Raw genomic sequence first — 22011 nt, 5'->3', positions numbered from 1 at the left:
GAGGGAGGGTCCTTGGTCTGAAACTACATTCTAGAAGCATTAAAGGAAATAGATAAAACTATGTAATTCCAAGGGAGTCTTGTGCACTTCTCCCATATCCCCATTCAGCTTTCCCTTTCTGCCTCATCACTCATTTGATCTCCAAGCTTTTGTGCTTTAACAAAATAATGGGAGAACTTGGCTGTGATATGAGAGGTGCACACGGTCTCTCTCTCTCTCTCTCTCTCTCTGCAATTAGCAGGGGTAGGCAACCTTGGCTCTTTTATGACTCGTGGACTTCAACTCCCAGAATTCCTGGCTCAGGAATTCTGGGAGTTGAAGTTCACGAGTCATAAAAGAGCCAAGGTTGCCTACCCCTGGCCTATCCTAAACTGAAACCTATTCTTGTGTCAGGTATAGATGGAAAAAACTGGGCTCTGTTACCTTTGGAGATCTTTGGTATGTCAGAATCGTATGTTCAATAGACATGATTCCATTTTTATGACACCATAGTAATCATAACATTTGATACAAAATGTTCCATGGAAGATATGTCTGTTAAATAGCATGAACTCTTTTTAGAAAACTGTCACATCTCTTTGGATATTATTTAATTCAAAGAATTATTTAGTGAGTGTGAGTGCCTAAGAGTAGGATTTTTTTTTTGTTTCATTTTTTTCATTCTGAGAAAAGTTACCGGTCGCACAAGTTAGTTAGTCCCTAGCTATTGATATTGACTGAAGAGCAGACCAGTATCAAAGACTTGATGAGGAAGCTGACAATATATGCTATTTTCCCTCCATCTTATTACAGTGTTTGTGTAGCTCAGAAACTGACACTGAATATCACCTCTATCTCTATGCAGTTCAAACTGCCTCTGGTTTGCATAATTTCACTTTGGAAGAGGAAAGAGAGGAAAGTCATGTGGATCTTCTTTTATTTGATTTTACTGCTTCATTTGACCTTTAGAGTTTTGCATATCAAGAATATACTAACTGATCAGAGTTGCACAATATTTCGCAAACCAAGATTAAAACAGACCCCCAAGAATTTAAAGATCTCCTTTTTTACTGTTTGTCCAGCACTGCAAGAAAAAAAAAGTTCAATTAACTTCTCCATTTAAGTTCACACCTACTGCTTCAGTGACTCCATCCAGCCACCTCATTCTCTGTCGCCCCCTTCTTCTATTGCCCTCAATCTTTCTCCAGTGAGTCCTTCCTTCTCATTAGGTGGCCAAAGTATTTGAGTTTCATCTCCCTAGATACAATTCATCATATTTTGGAGGATGTAGGATGGATATATAAAGGTGCTGTAGGTTTCATTGCTATCTGCCCTCTAACAGGTCTTCTCTCTAACAAGTTAGTATCCTTTGTGATTTCAGTACACATTCAACAAGCAGATTGTTAGTTAAAGGTATTTTGAATGTCAAACCATTATTTGTGATTGCAATATGTGACTTGGAAGGAACCTGCCTGCCTTAAGCATTTTAAATGTATTTGTATAAATAACTGAAGCTCAGTGAAACTGTTCCAAATGTTACATATCCAATAGATCTATAATTCACAATTGGAAGCGAGTATTTAAAACAGAGATGTGAAATATGTATTATATTTTCTCATGCGCTATTTCCTTACCTTCAAAAACTCTAAGAACCTCCTGTCTGACATATTTTTTCATTTCCTCAAATGAAATTGAATCAGCCTGAAGAAATAAAAAAATAAAAGAGATTAAGCATAGATGTCTTGGGCCACAAAAATCATCAAAACAAATAAACTTGTCTTCATGTTTCTATTAAGAGCTCCACAACAATAAAAGTTATAAATAGGATTCATGTAATGAAAATCTGCTAGTATCACCATCACCATAACCATAACTACCACTGCCACCATAGAAGCAATACTAATGCTTAGAAAGACTTGTTTCTCAATTATTCTTACGGAGTTTTATTTTGAATTTTCAAGAAAAAAGATGGCCAACTCCAATCAATAGCATGCATGCAGACCCGAAGGCCCAGAAGTCCTTCCAACTGCAATTTCCGAATATAAAAATTGGATTTACTACCCTTCTGATGTAGAAAACACATAAAAGCTGTTGTTTAATCTTTAAAATAGGCTTAGAATAGAAACTCATTTCATTATCTTTGCTCATGACATGTCTTTCCCATTAAATAATGCCATTTTGCCCACTACAGCTTTACCCTCTCCAAAAATGTTAGGTGCAGCACATAGTCCAATGGTGGCGAACCTATGGCACGGGTGCCAGAGGTGGCACTCGGAGCCCTCTCTGTGGGCACATGTGCCGTTGCCCCAGCCTTGCCTCCCCCCGTGACCCCCTCCTCTCCAGCAGCCCCCCTGAAGGAAAGTCACCCCTGAGCGTGGCCCACCCAGAGCAGCGCAGCCAAGGACATGGCAGCCAGGCAGCATAGACAAGGCTCTGCCCTCACACCCCATTATGCAGTTGATGCAGAGGGCGTGGCTGCCATAGCGCTGCTGGGCTGCCTGGGTGATCTGCGGCGGGCCCTGGAGACGGTGAGTGGCCCTGCAGGCAGGGGCAGGGCAGGGGGTGGAGTGGGGGCAGGGCCAGTTTTGGGGCACTCGGTCTCTAAAAGGTTCGCCATCACTGACGTAGCCCATGGAAGTTGTCTGCTTTCTGCCCTTCAACCTACTGGTATTCCTGGAGTTCCTGGGACACCTGGAGAGCCCTTTGCTCCTGGAGGTCCTAGATTGCCTTTTTGCCCTGCAGATCCAGTAGGTCCTAGGGGCCCTTGGTCTCCTGGTAAGCCTGGCTTTCCTCTTTCACCTTGTGGGCCCCTGTCTCCAGGTATACCTTGATCACCCTATTGAAACAAACAAACAAACAAACAAACAAACAAAAGAATGCTGTATCAAATGCTTTGCTTGAGCTTTCATTATCTTAAATCTCTTGAAAATGAAAACATTAAAGACAATCAGAGTGGCACAATCCTTTGTATTTCCAGCCAAAAACATGCCTTAGAGCTCACACCTTCCTGCCTGTTTTTAAACACATTGTTTTGCTTAGGATTGCACAGCACCTGCAGTGGTCAGCCACACTATTTTGGGGAAAAGAAGTAGCTGCTTTTGGAGTAACCAGTGGGTGCTATGTGGGCATCCCTGCATATTTTAAAGCATATTTTTTGCCTTAAAGTTCAAAGCAATTTACAATCCTACTGAATAATAGTTCTTTACACTACAGAATAACATGTGAAAGAACCACACAGGGAAGATTAAGAAAACTGGAATCCATTAGCAAAACAATCAGAAAATCCCATAAAGTTCTACTTTCTTATCAGCTGTAAGGTTTTAGCACTGCAAAAGAAAGAAAATATAAGAACGTAAAGGGCTGAAGTACATGATGCAAAGAAAGGAAGATCCATAGGTATTCCTATTCTTCTAATTACAGATTTTTTTTTAATACAGCAATACTTAAAACAGATCCTTCTTACTTAGTTATCTTCTGAATTTTGGATAAAATAGGATGGGGGATACAGCAAAAAAACAACAACCCTGCTTTCCTCTTTTACTCAAAGAAGTTTATCTTAACAATGCACCTAATGTCTTTATCATAAGGACTGTAAAGAAAGTGTTGTCTACAACCCAGAATAAAATAAGTCCTCGGTATAATATTAATTATATAAAGTGATCCATTACTGAAACTTTAATTATGAAGGTGACATATACAACTTAGATTTGACATATATATATGAATCTACTCTTTGCTTCACTTCTTCAACTGGTAAACAATGGATAACTATATAAATCAGCTTTCTCCAAGCTCATGTCCTCCAAATATACTAGAATTACAAATCTCAAAAATATCCTGTAAACCAGGATATTCTTGCTGCAAATTTTGAGAGCTGAATCCCCAATCCATCTGGTATTACTGCCTCCTTATCTGAGTGTCGGCTGTTGGGGAGAATGCAGTCTAGTCTTTTTGTTTCCTTCCTAGCTTTTTTAATTGCCTCTTTTGAATGGTGTGTAAACAGTAAGCAGAAATGAACAGGATGAGACTTAATAGGAACAAATGTGGGAGCAAATATACGATGGGAAAGATCTGGCTTGACAGTAATGTGAAAAGGATAGATCACCAGTTGTATTGCAACTTCTAAAAATCTAATATTATTTGGGGATGCATTAATAGGAGTTTATGGTTCAAAGCATGGGAAGTAATTGTCCCACTCTAAGTCAGACCCCACTTAGAATACAGCGTCCAGTTCAGGTCACTTTGATCACAAACTTGGAGTAAATTCATTAAGACAGTGGTTCTCAACCTTTTTAATGCCGTGACCCCCAACCGGTTGTAAGTCGAGGACTAAACTGGTCGTAAGTCAAGGACTAAATCGGTCGTAAGTCAAGGACTAAGCCGGTCGTAAGTTGAGGACTACCCGACCGGTCGTAAGTCGAGGACTTTCCCTGCCCGGGAGCGCCGCGCATGCGTGGTTCCGCCCCCTGCGCCGGCCGAGGCGTAGCTGGCAAGTGGCAGAGGCAGAGCAGGCCGACCACCAGCTGGCCCAGCCCAAGGGAGGTAAGGCACCCGCCGGAAAAGGGGAAAAAATGTCGTACAAAAAAAATGGACAAAAAAAATGGCGGACAGCCTTGCTTGGCGACCCCCATGAAATGGTCGATCGACCCCAAATGGGGTCCCGACCCACAGGTTGAGAACCACTGCATTAAGACTTCTAAATAACCTGCCGTTTTAATCTGTTTGATTTCCACTGTATTAATATTTATCACAAGTTATAATGCTTCAGTTTATATGCATTTGTACCTTACCAGTGTGCATGTAAATGACAAATAATAAGCTGGATAAATATGACGATTGGCAAAGTAACTTACACGTTCTCCTTTGGGGCCTCTATCACCAGGTTTACCCATTAAACCCTACAAAAAAAGTAAAAGTATTGCTAAAATATATATTATTGCTGACAAAAGCGCAATTATAGTATGCATACATAAATAGTTTTCTTACCTGAGGACCAGGCAATCCATCTTTCCCACTTAAGCCCTAAGGAAAAAAAATAATGATCTTCATATTACCAAATGTTTGACTTTTGCTATCTGCTATCTGTATCTTATGACAGAACAGAACACAAGCATAAAGCTCTCAGGAAAATAAATGCAAAATCTCAACTGACAAGGTGATTAGAGACTTTTGGCAGTTGCCCCAAGTCTTACTCATTCAGGTTCCAAAGGACTCAAGGCATTCTTCAACTACATAACCACAAAGTGGTTCTAGCTGGCTGTAGCATTTAATGTGTGCAAATTATCAGTAAACCCAACTTCTAAAATAATATAATAAAATTACTCATTACTCTGTAGCAGTGATGGAGAACCTTTTAGAGACCGAGTGCCCAAAAACTGGCCCCACCCCTGCTCCACCCCCTGCCCTGCCCCGTCCCCCCTGCCCTGCCCCGCCTGCCTGCAGGGCCACTCACCGCCTCCAGGGCCCGCCGCAGATCGCCCAGGCAGCCCAGCAGTGCTATGGCGGTCACGCCCTCTGCCCACGCCCTGCAGCATCAACTGTGCACGATTGGGTGTGAGGGCAGAGTCTTGTCTATGCTGCCTGGCTGCCATGTCCTTGGCTGCGCTGCTCCGTGTGGGCCACGCTCAGGGGCGACTCTCCTTCAGGGGGGCTGCTGGAGAGGAGGGGGTCATGGGGGAGGCGAGGCTGGGGCACAGAGAGGGCTCCGAGTGCCCACAGAGAGGGCTCCGAGTGCCACCTCTGGCTCCCATGCCATAGGTTCGCCACCACTGCTCTATAGCTAGGTAGAGTATGCACTTTTATTATTGGAAGGTCAGTTTCCTTTATAGATACATTTAATTGCTAAGGGGGAGGGTAAAGATAGTTTTATTGCTTTTCGCTAATTGTATGGAAACTCAATGGAAAAACTCAATGGAAAAACACAGCATTCTTATCTACTGCTTTGCCACCAGATTTTAGCTGTTTCATTTTGGGGCCCTGCAAAGGAGGGGGAAACAATAATTTTAATTGAGTAGTTTTGCAGGGACCTAATAATTATAATTAATTAATCAAATTATGGTATAAACTGGCTATAGTAGTCCCAGTGGTTATCGGCACACTGGATGCCATACCAACAAATCTTGGATGGCACTAAAGGGGCATTAACAAAATCCCCATCAGTCAATTGCAAAAGGCCATCTTGTTTGGATCCGCACCTATATTATGCTGATACATTACGACATCCTAGGTTCTTGGGAAGAACTTGATGTGTATGAAGGCCAGCACCAGCTAAAGAGCTGGCAACTGTGACTTCACATTGTTGTGACCAGATAATAATAATACCCATCCAATAATTGGCCATTACTTAATTGGTTGGATGAAGAAAAAACATTAGACGAATCCCTCTCTTGGGCCATATCAGAATCCCTTTTGAATTACTCACTGGTATTCCTGGTGGCCCTTCTGGCCCTGGAAAGCCAACCTCTCCAACAGGGCCTCTTTCACCCTAAAGGAAAAATAAAGAGTCTTTTATATTAATTGAAAGCAATCAGAATACTAATACTATTATGGGAGTGCTGAAACCTAAGTGCTCTTACAGGTTCTCCAGGGATTCCTGATGGCCCCGGAGCGCCATGTTTTCCCTGTGAAAATGAGACATAGAAAACAACATTTTAAATTATTTAGTCTGCTCTAAAATTACAGCTGTTTTAATGTGCATTAGATGACACTATATTACATTTATATTGTCTTAGCAATGAATTCTTCCTTAATTATAAAAGCTTTTGGTTCCATTCTTACATATACTAACTATACTAATTTAGGCTATTCACCCTAAATTCAGTGACACTTACTTTTGAACAGAAAATCATCTTTTTCTAAAAAAATTATTAGAAATATCTTGAGATTGTTAAATCCTCTTAGGATACAAACAGCTTTTCAGATGGCATAAATTAAGTGAAGCTTTAATTATAAAAATATATCATAAAAAGAAGAGTCTTGGCTTAGGGGCTGCTTGTGTTAGTCCTTCAACTCCAATATCCCAAGAAAAAAAACAAATCTGGCAGCAAAATTTCCACATTTCTATTTTCTATTCCCCCACTTTAAATCAAAGTGAGAATGGTAGCAGCAAGTCCCTAGAAGGTGTACATGTGTACAAGCTGGGTGAAAATGTGTAAAGACTTTTGTATCATTCTTTCCAATGATAACATCTCATCAACTCAGTCTCTCAACAAACCAGGAGGCTGATTTGTAGTCCAGCCCATCTGAAAGTTCCTATTGCAGTAATACCGTGTTTCCCTGAAAATAAGACAGGATCTTAGTTTATTTTATTATTATTTTTGCCTCCAAAAGAGACACCAGCTCTTATTTTCGGGGGATGTCTTTTATACCCACCTCCAGCACTGCCGAGCTGATCCACTTCTTCTGCACGAAAGAGCAGCTTCATTCTGCAACTACATTCTGGTCTGAATTTTGCAGTCAGGCTTTTCTGGAAGGCCTCTGGAGCCGAGAACCAAGCTATGGATTCAATCCATAGCTCAGTTCTTGGCTACAGAGGCCTTCCAGAAAGGCCTGTGACTGCAAAATGCAAGCCTGGCTGCAGAAGAGCCCACAGTAGAAGTGGGCCAATGAGGAGAGACCTGGCTGCAAGGTAAGTGGGTGCAGGGCACGTAGGGCAGCTCCACACCCCCACTCCTGCCCTACCTTGATTTTAGGTTTGTGCCTTGCCCCAAAAGTAGGGCTTATTTTTGGGGTAGGGCTCATTAGGCCTACCCCCCAAAATCAAGCTAGGGCTTATTTTCAGGGTAGGCCTTACTTTGGGGGCGACAAGGTGCTATGAAATGGATTACAGATAGAACAAGGAAAAAGAGAGAAGATCAGGTATTCATTCATTTGTTTGTTTGTTCGTTCGTTCATTTATGCAATTCTTCCAGGACAAATTTGTTAATTCTAAATATAGGTGTAGACTTGTTTTTTCACTGTCTATTTGTTTTAATTTTTAGCATAAAACAAATAAGGAACAATTCTCTTTAAAATACTGATTTGCTAATCACAGAAAATTCCCTCCAAAGAATGCTCAACACTTTCTAAATATGAATGGAGATAATTTGTAAGAAGAAAAAGTTAAGCTTAGTTATCAACAGTGCAAATAGTGAGTATAGCCTACTTCCAGATTCTTTTGAAGCTTCATAGTGAGAAAACAAGTAACATAGGATGTATTTTATAGTAAAAAATGAGCTTAAAGAAAAGATTGGTGATTAGTATGGCAATTTTGAATCTGAATATTCAGCAGAGTATTTGGCTACTATTTCCCACAGTTTGTATACATTATTATGTGTCTAGCAGTCTGTAGCCTTATCCCAGCTATTGTGCTTACTATTCACTTCCACAAAATGGAAACATCATTTCTAAGACCATACTTACAGGTATTCCTGGAACTCCTGGAGAACCCAAAGATCCCTGGTCACCCTAAAAAAGACATACTACATTGCAGTATTTCCAAAGTATATCTCTTGAGAAAATCCAATGCTTATTAAGAAGGCTTGATGAATTCACTCAGCATTTGAGGAAACAATCCTTTTCACACACTGTATGACCTTTTACACCTGGGAAGCACTATTTGAAACAGCCTTCATCCTATTAAAATCAAAAGGAACAACAACTACTTGGATTTTTCCTTTGCTTCTGTCTCCTGAAACAATCATAAGCAATCATAACATCCAGTTACTTCTGTTGAGTATGATTGATTCTTATCTCAATTCTTGTTTCTGGCACAAATTCTAGAGAACAGCTTAGAGAAGAAGGCAAATTCAATACATTACTCAGGACATGACAGTTTAATTTATCCAAAAGATCTTCAAGACAATGAACTTTTTACATGCGACAGTATGTCACAATTATTTTGCTATGTTCAACAGGAAAACAAAGAAATGAAGTTTTCTGAGTGGTGGACTATCAGCACTGGGGGACTGGAAAAACATGGTAGCTTATAGCCAGCGATAATGACTGTGATTGTGATAACAATAACAACATGAGAATAGTTAAAATGTTTTATCATACAGTTAATTCTAATCTCCTTTTTGGCATTTGTTAATCTCACTGCATGGATAGCACATTCTCTTTTCCTATATTTCTTATTTCTATTACAATTAAGGCAATCTCAATTTCCTGTCAAGTTGGTGTTTAGAGAACATAATAGAAGAGCCTCCTGAAATGAAGTTAGTTGAATGCAAATTCCTGGAATATATCTATTAAGAGTCCACTACAGTAGTAATAGAATGTCTACTGTCCTGGCCACTTCTGCCAAATGCACTATAAAAAGTATATAGTGTAGAGTATAAAATACTCTAATAAATCAATTATCTGATTTGTTTCTCACATTCATCTCATATAGTTGTAGGTTTGTAGCTGCAGGCAAAAAGACAACTTTTGTGAACAGGGATGTCCTTTATAGCACTTATCAGCTTTTCCTAATCTGATATACTGGTTTCTGAAAAGGATGCTCTGGAAGCACAAATATCCCTATGTATATTCCCTATATAGCCATTCTAAATCAAAGCTATTTAATAGCCCAGGGGTCCTCAAACTTGGCCTCTTTAAGACTTGTGGACTTCAACTCCCAGAATTCCCTAGCCAGTCATGCTGGCTGGGGAATTCTGGGAGTTGAAGTCCACAAGTCTTAAAGTGGCCAAGTTTGAGGACCCCTGTAATAGCCAGTAGAAAACAATCTAACAAGTTGTTCAATAGCAGTGTGGAAAGATGATTGGGAAAGATTAGGAAAACAAGGTTTATGCAGGTTGAACCTGCATCCTGTAACAGATGGATAAACAATCCTATGCTTTGTCTTAGTCTGTTATACTGTATGACCTTAGCTATGGTGGTGTATAAAGCAAGGTTTATGGCTGGTGCTTTATAAATCCAGTTAATGTTTTTAATAAAACATGGTTTACTAAACCATGACTTAATGCTATGTGTAAAATCAAGTATAATCTTTTCTTCCCCCACTCTAAATTCTATCTGAATTTATAGTACATTCCATTTGGATTCATAGGCCATGGTCACAGCCTGGTGCAAAGCAGGTTGCCCAAAGGAAACAGCAGTTATTGTCCAAGAATCAGCAGCCAACATTTTTGTTATTGCATTGCAACTTTTTCTTTTACCTTCACCTATTCTGTGAAATTGCCCCAGCACAAACAGCCACATCCAGTGTGCTTGGTGCTATCATAAACCTAAGCCAATATCCATTTGCTTAAAATACTCAGTTTTCTTGCTGTTGTAAATTTTAATTTTTTTTGTTTTAAATGCAGATTCTACATCATTGTGGAAACATTTGCTATATGATTTAAATATGCAAAGGAGGTTTGGAAAAGAATTATTATTGTCAATAGGTAAATGCAATCAATTTTCCACATGTAATTTTGCTATTCAAACTCTACCTTTTCTCCTGGTAATCCTTCTAACCCTGGTAGTCCCATTGGGCCCGCTTCACCCTTGAAAAGAAACAAAAAGACAATTGTTTCTGATTTCAACACCCTAAGTAAATAAAGCCAGATGTATTTCATAAGCTGCTAAATACACTGCTTACTTGGAAATGACCATTTTTGCCCTGCTGAGCATTTTAATGACTTGAAACTAAAAAGTGTTTTCAGAATCAAGATTGTTAGGTCTGGCTATACAGTATTTAGATTACACAGGGGGATAACACTTGTGATTACATTCTCTTGCACAAATAAGGACTAATGGCCATTCTAGCTTCTTTTAAAAGGATCAGAGCCTAGCACTAAATTGGTTTCCATTATCACATCTGATAAGACTTAATTCCATAGTTCAACTATATATGCATAAAGCGGCTCCTTTTATGAGGCCAGACCCTCTCTTAGCTTCACAAGTAACCCAAATGGTCAATGTTGGCTTCTAATTTTGAAACTGGACAAAATGGCTTCCACAACTCTCCCTGGGTAGATCCATCTTGACATTCCAGGCCATTTGCTTTCTTTCCCCTGCTGAGACTAACTATCCAGAGGGAGGGAAGACGATAAATGGAAAATGAAAATGGAAACTGATAACCAAATACATCAGGGCACATTTTATAAATGAGGACTCATTTTACCCATTACATACCACTGCTCCAGTCTCCCCCTTTGGGCCCTGTAAGAAAATAGGATACAGTACATAATTTATTTATGAGACTGATACTCAATGAGACTGACCCAATGATTTTATGGCCTTTAATTAGAATCAAGAATCTTCCATTATTGAATGAAGTACCCCGTGAAATGTGATTATTTGCTTTTCTTAGGAACCATCATTCCACAAATGTTCTGAGTCTAAGAAAAAATGGTATTTGAAAAATAATCTGGGAAATGCCTTTAATTTCCATTTACTGTGATGCTTTAATTCCTCAATATTTGTAGTGAATTGCTTTACAAGAAATAGACCATTACAGCAGATTGTTTGTTTGTTTATCATGTTTCTTAATCACCCATCTCCCTCAAAGATAATTTATCATTTATCCACAAATAATAAATGAATTCATGTTGACTTCCCTTTATGAATAAAAGCCATGCATCCACCGGGGTTAGGGTTGGGCAAGAAATCCTGTACATGTATCTATTATTTTTAACAATAACACTTTAATGTAACTACCATATAAAACAAAATAGATCCTTGCATCTTTATAAAATAAAATGTTTTCTTTGGAAACAAACAATAACCAAATTTAAAACCCATTTTAAATGGAAAGAATGAGGTTAATTGGTTTAATATAAGTCTTGAAATCTGTTTTTTATTTTTGAGAGAACCACTCTTAATTCTCATTTCACTTTGAACCAATATTTGCTCTTTTTAGCAGCCACCGTAGAAATTTGGACAAACGGGTTCTTCCAATGGAGTCAAGATTTCAATCTTCTGATATAATTCTCTGTAATCATTTTGCACATTGATCTAAAATTCAGGGAAAGAATCTGACAGGAATCTTATTTTCAAAGAAATGCCAGAAAAGATACCTATGAATTACTCCTTCTATTAATGAGTCTGTTTAGCAATGAATAGGCTCCATCTCCAGGTATAATTTTATATATTGTAGCTACATATGAGAAATCATTCTTAAAATATAATTTTAGGGAAAGCTTAAAATACAATTCTTTATATGTTATTGTGCTCAATAAATTATTTTAAAGTTATTTTAAAATAGAAACATGTTTACATGTGCATCTTTCATTTAAAGCTTCTACAATTCAACTTTTGTAATTCATGATTTTAATGTATTGAAGAATATTATGCAAAATTGGATATATATTCGTATATAATAAATATCAAACTATAATAATACCATACTTACAGGGGGCCCAGGGGGACCAGCATAACTAGAACTTCCCTGCAAAGGGAAAAAAAATCCTTTAAATTATAGTTAGTTTAGTGCCATTGGTCTTACTTTTTAAAATTGATCTTTTGCGGATTAAGAGACTTCTATTTCATGCTATAGAATACTATATGTTTCTGATGTAAAAGATGTGGATAGTTATTAAAAGATTTGCACTGAGTTTTTTTTTTAAATGTAAATTATTAAAACTGATTGTGTCCCCAAGTTGCCGTTTTTAAATCAATAAAAACAAGGCATACATTCAACAAAGAAAAAAAAACCACACATTTTTCATGCTAGGCAATACCTGTAGTTTATATAAGCTGCTCATGCCATTACTTTCACTATATGACATACCCTGAAGAAAAAAAATAAAAAGAATATAGTAATGAGAAACCTTAAAACTCAGAATAACTCCTGATGCCTTCTAAGACATCAGCACTACATATCCTTTACCTGAGGCAACAATGTGAAAACAGAAATAATCCTAAACCAAAGAACAGGCTTGGGGAAATTCTGGATCTACAGGATCAACCTGTAAGGTCCCTCCTGTTCCTAGGCCACCTTCCTTGAATTGTCTGTTTTCTCCAGGACAGGATAAACCAGTGATGATGAACCTTTTAGAGACCGAGTGCTCCACTCCACCCCCTGCCCCGCCCCTGCCCCACCTCCACCCCGTCTGCTTGCAGGGCCACTCACCGCCTCCAGGGCCCGCCACAGATCGCCCAGGCAGCCCAGCAGCGCCATGGAGGCCATGCCCTCTGCCCACGCCCCACAGCATCAACTGTACGGGGTGGGGCGTGAGGGCAGAGACTTGTCTACACTGCTTGGCTGCCATGTCCTTGGCTGCGCTGCTCCGTGTGGGCCACGCTCGGGGGTGACTCTCCTCCAGGGGGGCTGCTGGTGAAGAGGGGGTCGTGGACTGAGGCGAGGCTGGTGCAACAGCACATGTGCCCATAGAGAGGGCTCTGAGTGCCGCCTCTGGCACGCGTGCCATAGGTTCGCCACCACTAGGATAAACTATGATAGGAGGCAGAATGACTCTGGCTTGCACTTAGATGACCTTCCACTTGACCATGCAGAAAGTAAAGTCTTGCAGCATCTCCCCACCCCCCACCCCACCCAAAGCCCTTTTTCTCTGCAGTAGCAGATTGGAAAATATAATCCAAACATTTTCAAGGACTATTATCACTGAATAATATTTCTCCATTTGTTGCTGCATAGAAAAACGGTCTCCATGAAGAATGAGGTGGGAGATCTTCCCTGCTTTGACTCCATGGACTATCTTTCTCCAGGAAGATATTGTTTCAGCTTACAGAAAGGGATCAGGCACTTCTCTAGGAACAAAGGGACTGACAATATTTGACCAACTGAAGCTGTTAGGAAACTAATTCTAGCCCTGGATGAGATTCAGTTCTTCCCTGATACAGATCTTTCCTGCTGATATACTGCCCTAATTTTGGGAATCTATTCCACCAAAATCATACTATGAAATATTTTAGAACTTCAGCCGCTTGTAAGAGAATCTGAATTACTTACAGGTGGTCCAGGCTTCCCAGGAGAACCCTCACTTCCCTAAACCAAAAAAAAGAAAAGAAAAAAAGAATAACACACTGAAAAGAACTGTTCCACAGAACAGTAAGATTTTACAGAATATATACAGATAATACTTGCGTTTAAAATCTGTACTACAAAGTAAATAATACTTAGAATTGTTAGAGCTCTTTCCCACAAAAATGTTTTTAAATGCTACCTCTTTATCTCAGTGGTAATTTCCCAAAGTTCTCTGCACTTCACCTTAATGACTAAGAAATATTCTAATCTAACCATGGGGACAATCACCATGCAATTTAAAAATGTAATTCTATTCTTTTACTTGCAGTTTTTTTAATCTATTCAGAAGACCAAATCAACATTCTTGATGTGTGTGCTGTAAAATACTATCAGCAACTACTTCACAGTGGGACACAGAATTTGGCAGATAGATTATTAAAGTTAATAAAATTGGGAAAAATGGAAATATTTTTTGAAGATAATTTTTTTTTCAAATAACTGCCACCAGTTCCCTGTGACAAATTGTCTCTACAATGTAAAAACCTTGCGACAAATTGTCTCTGCCATAGATACATTCAGAATATAAAAATGAAAAGAAAGTGCTTTCCTCTATCTTAAAAAAATGGCATTTGATGGTAATTAATCTATACTATCAAACAAATTGTTGTGGCAGAAGGCACTCTTTCTCAAATGAAAAATATTAAACCCCAGATGGCTTATAAGAGTCGCAAGAAGATCGTTAATGTTGAAGCTCTCAGAACACTTCAAAGCCAAGTTTTTTATGAACTCATCTACTTTTAGTACACTTCAAAAAAATTATTTAAACATCTTTAAGAAGTCAATTTGGGGGTTTACATGTTGATAAATCACCACATTTAGAGTCATAAACTTTCAGCAAAAAGATGAGATCAGAAAAACTACAATTTGTGCTCTCAGGAGCAATCAGTGTTTGGGCTCATATTTATTGAGGGTCAAGTACAGAGAACCATTAAGATAAGAGATAGCATTTAAAAATATTTCTATGTGAAAGAGCGCTACCAAATCTAGTTATTACTTTCTTTGTATTGCTATGCAAACTATATAAACCNTCTTGCTCGGGCAGGGTCGCCTAGGAAACGGGCCAGGGGCGCGCCGACCGAGCCTCCCTATGGCCGCGGTTGTGAGCCAGGCAGGGGCAGAGAGCTGCGAGTGCGAGCGCGCCCCCCCAGATGTTGTGCCCGGTGCGGCCGGCCCGGAAAAAGGTGCCGGAACGCGGTTCCGCCGCGTTCCGGCTGAAAAAAAGCCCTGTATAAACCACAAATCCATCTTTGGATTTCCATAAAATGAAAGATTCAGTCTCAATAATGTTAAAGAGTGCACCTGGAATTCTTTATTTAACTAAGAAGAAATGAAAAAAACTGGAAGTTTTGCAGAAGAGACTGCACAGCCATTTGTCTGAAATGGTATAGGGTTTCCTGCCTGTGCAGGAACTTCTAACTTTATTATTATTATTATTGTTGTTGTTGTTGCTTTTTTGTCATAGAATGCACTGGAACGGAGTTCCGGCACCTTTTTTCGACAGATTTTCCAGAGTTGCCTTGAACAAAATCCTAGTCTTTTAGATACACTAAAAATTGAAGGGTTTTTTTTTCAACTACAAAGGTAAACCTTGTAGGGTACGGGTTGTATAATGTGTGAGTTCCGGCACCTTTTTTTTTTTTTTTTTACAAAAAAAGCACTGATGATGATGATGATAATGATGATGATGATGATGATGATGATGATGATGATGATGATGATGATGATTATTATTATTATTATTATTATTATTATTATTATTATTATTATTATTATTATTATTATTATTATTTAAAAACAATAAAAATGCTATTAGAGGGAGTACGTATGTAGTGTGAAGAGTAACAGACCTTCTCGCCTTTTGTTCCTGGTGAACCAGGATGTCCAGGTCTTCCTATTGCGCCCTGTAAAACAAAGAAATAACATAAAACAAGAGTTTATTCTAACATTAAGAGTTTGAAAGCTGTGCTTGGAAAGAAACAAATTATTTTTGTGCAATTATTTATTTAAACATGTATTTCATTTCATCTGACATATCAGATATAAACCAAAACAAACATTGTAAAGGAGACTCATTTTTCAGGTAAACCTTTTACCTGAAGGAAAGCAAATCCTAACATTACATCATCAGCACCCAACCTAGGAGTCACAGGGCAACCTGTCCCTCAGTATTGGTGTAATTCCTGAGAAGTTCCTATCAGTCTACATTGCATTGTCTACATCAGAGTTTCTCAACCTTGACAATTTTAAGGCATGTGGACTTCAACTCCCAGAATTCCACAGCCAGCAATGCTGGCTGTGGAATTCTGGGAGTTGAAGTCCACATGCCTTAAAATTGTCAAGGTGGAGAAACACTGCTCTACATCATAGGTAAAACTCAGAAAAAAATCCTCTCCATTTGATCTGAGGATATGTCTGATACAGCAGAAAGCAGCCCTTCAGGTAATTTTTCCTTTAAAAAATGTGCAAATAAGTACAAGTGCTACAGGATAAGTGAAATGAAATCCAAGAATCAGCATGTGCAAACATCCTTGCTACTACTCAGGACTTCCTGACGTTTCCAAAGTTTCTTCAAAGATGACCCCTGCTTCACTTCTTCATATAACTAAAGCACACATTACCCTTATATTTGAGGCAAAGTACTGCATCTTATTGATATTGTATGTCTTTGACATAATTTTTAAAATAGAATGGCTGAAAGTTGTTTTTCTGATGCCATTCCCTTTCTTTCCCCAGCTTTGACAAATTATTTGCAATGATTCTATTTTTAAAATAATATAACTGGTTTTTTTTTATATAACAATGCGTAGATGGTATTTATCACCAGAGAGATTGTCAAAAATATGTAGTGGGACTTCTAACAACTTTTGGAAATGTAAATACCAAGAAGGGTGCTTACTATTTTACCATCTTTGAGGGGGGGGGGCTTGTCAAAAAGCCAAGCAATAGATTAATTTAAAAAATGAAGTTCAATATATAAGTCAGAGTAGAGACATTTTTGGCAGGGCTGATGGAGAAATTGGAAAATCGCATGGTATTTGGTTCTTCTATATGACAACAGCAGCAAGACTTCCATATGCCCAACCTTGGATGGATTTGATGATACCTACAATGGATGAATGGTTGGTAAAGCTGATGGAGCTGGCTGGGATGGTGAAACTGATGGCTCTGATTAGAAAAAAGACATCGGCTAAATTTAATACCAACTGGAAGCCCATTTTGTATTTTTGGTACAAAACAGAAAAAAATGAAGTTATGACATATGGATCTGAGAATCAGTAATATTTGTAGATTATAAAGAAATGGAGGGTATATTGTAATTGAAGAGCAATAGTTGAACAAATTTTATTTACATCTGCTGTAAAACAAGTCAGAAGTCATTCTATTGGGGGGTATTTTCGTTTATTTCTATATATATTTTTGCACTTCTATCTGCTATTTCTCTCTACATTCTGATTTCCTTTGTACTCTCTTTTCTTGACTATTAGCTTTTTGTTAGTTTTTTATTTTTTACTTAATGAAGTTATATTAAAAAAAGAAACAATGTAACTGTATTCAGTTATAACTAAGGGATATGCCACCACTGTATACACTACTGATACAACTGCTGTATTTTATTGAAATGATTTTGCCATATAGAACTTATTTTAAAAATTCGATGGATGAAAGTTATGTTTACAATTGCATTTTTTACCTACAAAGTTTCTGGTACTACAGTGACTAAATGATATTCATCACACTCTGTTAAATTAAGACAGGTATCTAACATAACTTGAGGCTTCATNCTTTCAGCAAAAAGATGAGATCAGAAAAACTACAATTTGTGCTCTCAGGAGCAATCAGTGTTTGGGCTCATATTTATTGAGGGTCAAGTACAGAGAACCATTAAGATAAGAGATAGCATTTAAAAATATTTCTATGTGAAAGAGCGCTACCAAATCTAGTTATTACTTTCTTTGTATTGCTATGCAAACTATATAAACCACAAATCCATCTTTGGATTTCCATAAAATGAAAGATTCAGTCTCAATAATGTTAAAGAGTGCACCTGGAATTCTTTATTTAACTAAGAAGAAATGAAAAAAACTGGAAGTTTTGCAGAAGAGACTGCACAGCCATTTGTCTGAAATGGTATAGGGTTTCCTGCCTGTGCAGGAACTTCTAACTTTATTATTATTATTATTGTTGTTGTTGTTGCTTTTTTGTCATAGAATGCACTGGAACGGAGTTCCGGCACCTTTTTTCGACGGATTTTCCAGAGTTGCCTTGAACAAAATCCTAGTCTTTTAGATACACTAAAAATTGAAGGGTTTTTTTTTCAACTACAAAGGTAAACCTTGTAGGGTACGGGTTGTATAATGTGTGAGTTCCGGCACCTTTTTTTTTTTTTTTTACAAAAAAAGCACTGATGATGATGATGATGATGATGATGATGATGATGATGATGATGATTATTATTATTATTTAAAAACAATAAAAATGCTATTAGAGGGAGTATGTATGTAGTGTGAAGAGTAACAGACCTTCTCGCCTTTTGTTCCTGGTGAACCAGGATGTCCAGGTCTTCCTATTGCGCCCTGTAAAACAAAGAAATAACATAAAACAAAAGAGTTTATTCTAACATTAAGAGTTTGAAAGCTGTGCTTGGAAAGAAACAAATTATTTTTGTGCAATTATTTATTTAAACATGTATTTCATTTCATCTGACATATCAGATATAAACCAAAACAAACATTGTAAAGGAGACTCATTTTTCAGATAAACCTTTTACCTGAAGGAAAGCAAATCCTAACATTACATCATCAGCACCCAACCTAGGAGTCACAGGGCAACCTGTCCCTCAGTATTGGTGTAATTCCTGAGAAGTTCCTATCAGTCTACATTGCATTGTCTACATCAGAGTTTCTCAACCTTGACAATTTTAAGGCATGTGGACTTCAACTCCCAGAATTCCACAGCCAGCAATGCTGGCTGTGGAATTCTGGGAGTTGAAGTCCACATGCCTTAAAATTGTCAAGGTGGAGAAACACTGCTCTACATCATAGGTAGAACTCAGAAAAAAATCCTCTCCATTTGATCTGAGGATATGTCTGATACAGCAGAAAGCAGCCCTTCAGGTAATTTTTCCTTTAAAAAATGTGCAAATAAGTACAAGTGCTACAGGATAAGTGAAATGAAATCCAAGAATCAGCATGTGCAAACATCCTTGCTACTACTCAGGACTTCCTGACGTTTCCAAAGTTTCTTCAAAGATGACCCCTGCTTCACTTCTTCATATAACTAAAGCACACATTACCCTTATATTTGAGGCAAAGTACTGCATCTTATTGATATTGTATGTCTTTGACATAATTTTTAAAATAGAATGACTGAAAGTTGTTTTTCTGATGCCATTCCCTTTCTTTCCCCAGCTTTGACAAATTATTTGCAATGATTCTATTTTTAAAATAATATAACTGGTTTTTTTTATATAACAATGCGTAGATGGTATTTATCACCAGAGAGATTGTCAAAAATATGTAGTGGGACTTCTAACAACTTTTGGAAATGTAAATACCAAGAAGGGTGCTTACTATTTTACCATCTTTGAGGGGGAGGGGCTTGTCAAAAAGCCAAGCAATAGATTAATTTAAAAAATGAAGTTCAATATATAAGTCAGAGTAGAGACATTTTTGGCAGGGCTGATGGAGAAATTGGAAAATCGCATGGTATTTGGTTCTTCTATATGACAACAGCAGCAAGACTTCCATATGCCCAACCTTGGATGGATTTGATGATACCTACAATGGATGAATGGTTGGTAAAGCTGATGGAGCTGGCTGGGATGGTGAAACTGATGGCTCTGATTAGAAAAAAGACATCGGCTAAATTTAATACCAACTGGAAGCCCATTTTGTATTTTTGGTACAAAACAGAAAAAAATGAAGTTATGACATATGGATCTGAGAATCAGTAATATTTGTAGATTATAAAGAAATGGAGGGTACATTGTAATTGAAGAGCAATAGTTGAACAAATTTTATTTACATCTGCTGTAAAACAAGTCAGAAGTCATTCTATTGGGGGGTATTTTCGTTTATTTCTATATATATTTTTGCACTTCTATCTGCTATTTCTCTCTACATTCTGATTTCCTTTGTACTCTCTTTTCTTGACTATTAGCTTTTTGTTAGTTTTTTATTTTTTACTTAATGAAGTTATATTAAAAAAAGAAACAATGTAACTGTATTCAGTTATAACTAAGGGATATGCCACCACCGTATACACTACTGATACAACTGCTGTATTTTATTGAAATGATTTTGCCATATAGAACTTATTTTAAAAATTCGATGGATGAAAGTTATGTTTACAATTGCATTTTTTACCTACAAAGTTTCTGGTACTACAGTGACTAAATGATATTCATCACACTCTGTTAAATTAAGACAGGTATCTAACATAACTTGAGGCTTCATAAGAAGACTTTCATACTCCTTCCTCAACCAATTAACTCTTCTCAGATTAAATACCCCTAAGTGAATAGGGGTACTCAACTAGTTTTATGTGTACAAATAGCTGTAGTGGGTAGAGAATAATATGGAGTCTATGGAGATTTGCAGTCATCCAGGTCATGGTTGTCCCCAAAGTGCTTTTTCAAAAGGCAACTGGACTTTGTTTTTCCCTTGAAGATGTTTTGCTTCTCACCGAAGCTTCTTCAGTTCTGAATATGGAGTGTACCTTTTGCAGATAATGCATTGCATACAACTCATCTCAGCGTAAGAATGACAATTCTATTAAAAGAGAATTAGGGATATGACCACCATTTTATTGCAGTTACTGCAAAGCCTTCAAACATTATATTTTTCCAAGTTATTGTATTATTTGTTTAAATTCCAATACTGTAAACATGTTTAGCCATTATTAAATGGAAATCTAATGGAGATCCTTTGCCCTTACCTTCTTTTTGGATGTTATTAAAACTTCTACAGCCACTTTACATTCCTAGGACTTCCTATTGATCTCCAGGGTCATATCTGACCCTGCTTAGCAGGGAATCAACTAAGATATTTCCTTTTGCTGTAACCTATCAAACACCATTATTTGCACTCAATTTAGAAAATCATGTTTTCAAGTCATATTAACTGAGGCTTTCAAGTAATTAGGCTGCAATATTTCATTGGCAAATATAAACTCAAATACTTACAGGAGGTCCTAGTGGTCCTGCCACACCAGGCAGGCCTGGAATTCCTTGAAGGCCCTGAAAGAAATCAAAATATGAGAATGGGAATATGTGAACTATGCTTGTGTGTGTGTGTGACATTTGTTTAAATCATTGCCAACAATCTTGACCTAAATGTATAAAAAATGCACACTTGTATAGTAGTAAATATTTTCTATACAATTAGTTTGGATAAGTTAAACATTATGATAACTGGTAAGAAGGTTCCTAAACACAAAGGAAAAAAGCAGGTGCTAACTCAAGTTTACAATAAAACTGAATATACAATAAAAGTTAGAGAATATTGAAGAAACATAAAAAAAATCCGGAGTTAGAACATGTTTCTTGATACCATACTTTAATTCTCCCTTTCTGCTTGGGAAAAGAACCCATTTCTAGTACATTTATACTCTCTCAAAAATTCTCCTGTGAAGTTTGTTCAAAGATCAGTGAAACCAGAAACATTTTCAGATTGACTTAAAGTACCACGCTGCTTTGCTGGTCTTGAAACTCTATTTCGTTCAGGTATAATCTGCTGTCCTGGAAAAAGGATTAATTTAGCCACTTGCAGTGCGATAGAATGTGAGACCCACTCAAGAGTGCTAGATTGCCTGAGAAGCTTATCAGCTGCACAGCAGTGTGACTCTTGCTTAGTAACCACATGAGTCCGTGTGGCACCCTACCGATCTATTGAAAAGATTTGCACTCGCTCTGGAGCCTCTTAAAAATCTAATTGCCAATTATAAGCCAGCCCTTTTATTTGGATTTGCCTCTTGCCCCTGGGTTCTTAAGAGTATTGTTCAGGATTGCTTGATGTCAGGTGTCTGGATTTTTTTTATTTTTTTTTTGCTATTGCTGCTGCTTTTACTGCATTGCAAAGGAA

General features: G+C 37.8%; 1 protein-coding gene across 1 annotated transcript in view; it reads right to left on the bottom strand.

Moving 5' to 3' along the window:
- Window positions 1-22011, bottom strand: part of COL19A1 (collagen type XIX alpha 1 chain) — a gene marked incomplete at its 5' end in the record, with an annotated part of 154010 nt that overhangs the window by 12482 nt on the left and 119517 nt on the right. Inside the window, 14 exons of the mRNA XM_029285489.1 lie at window positions 1614-1680; window positions 2645-2815; window positions 4833-4877; window positions 4966-5001; window positions 6401-6463; window positions 6555-6599; window positions 8380-8424; window positions 10392-10445; window positions 11077-11103; window positions 12296-12331; window positions 12624-12674; window positions 13856-13891; window positions 18451-18504; window positions 21114-21167. Coding sequence (XP_029141322.1) covers window positions 1614-1680; window positions 2645-2815; window positions 4833-4877; window positions 4966-5001; window positions 6401-6463; window positions 6555-6599; window positions 8380-8424; window positions 10392-10445; window positions 11077-11103; window positions 12296-12331; window positions 12624-12674; window positions 13856-13891; window positions 18451-18504; window positions 21114-21167 — 784 coding nt within the window. The remainder of the gene's footprint in view (window positions 1-1613; window positions 1681-2644; window positions 2816-4832; window positions 4878-4965; window positions 5002-6400; window positions 6464-6554; window positions 6600-8379; window positions 8425-10391; window positions 10446-11076; window positions 11104-12295; window positions 12332-12623; window positions 12675-13855; window positions 13892-18450; window positions 18505-21113; window positions 21168-22011) is intronic.

The sequence above is a fragment of the Protobothrops mucrosquamatus genome, unplaced genomic scaffold (genome assembly GCF_001527695.2).
Source record: "Protobothrops mucrosquamatus isolate PMUCROS unplaced genomic scaffold, P.Mucros_1.0 scaffold1762, whole genome shotgun sequence".
Lineage (NCBI taxonomy): Eukaryota > Metazoa > Chordata > Lepidosauria > Squamata > Viperidae > Protobothrops > Protobothrops mucrosquamatus.
This window is presented reverse-complemented; position numbering and strand designations above follow the sequence as displayed.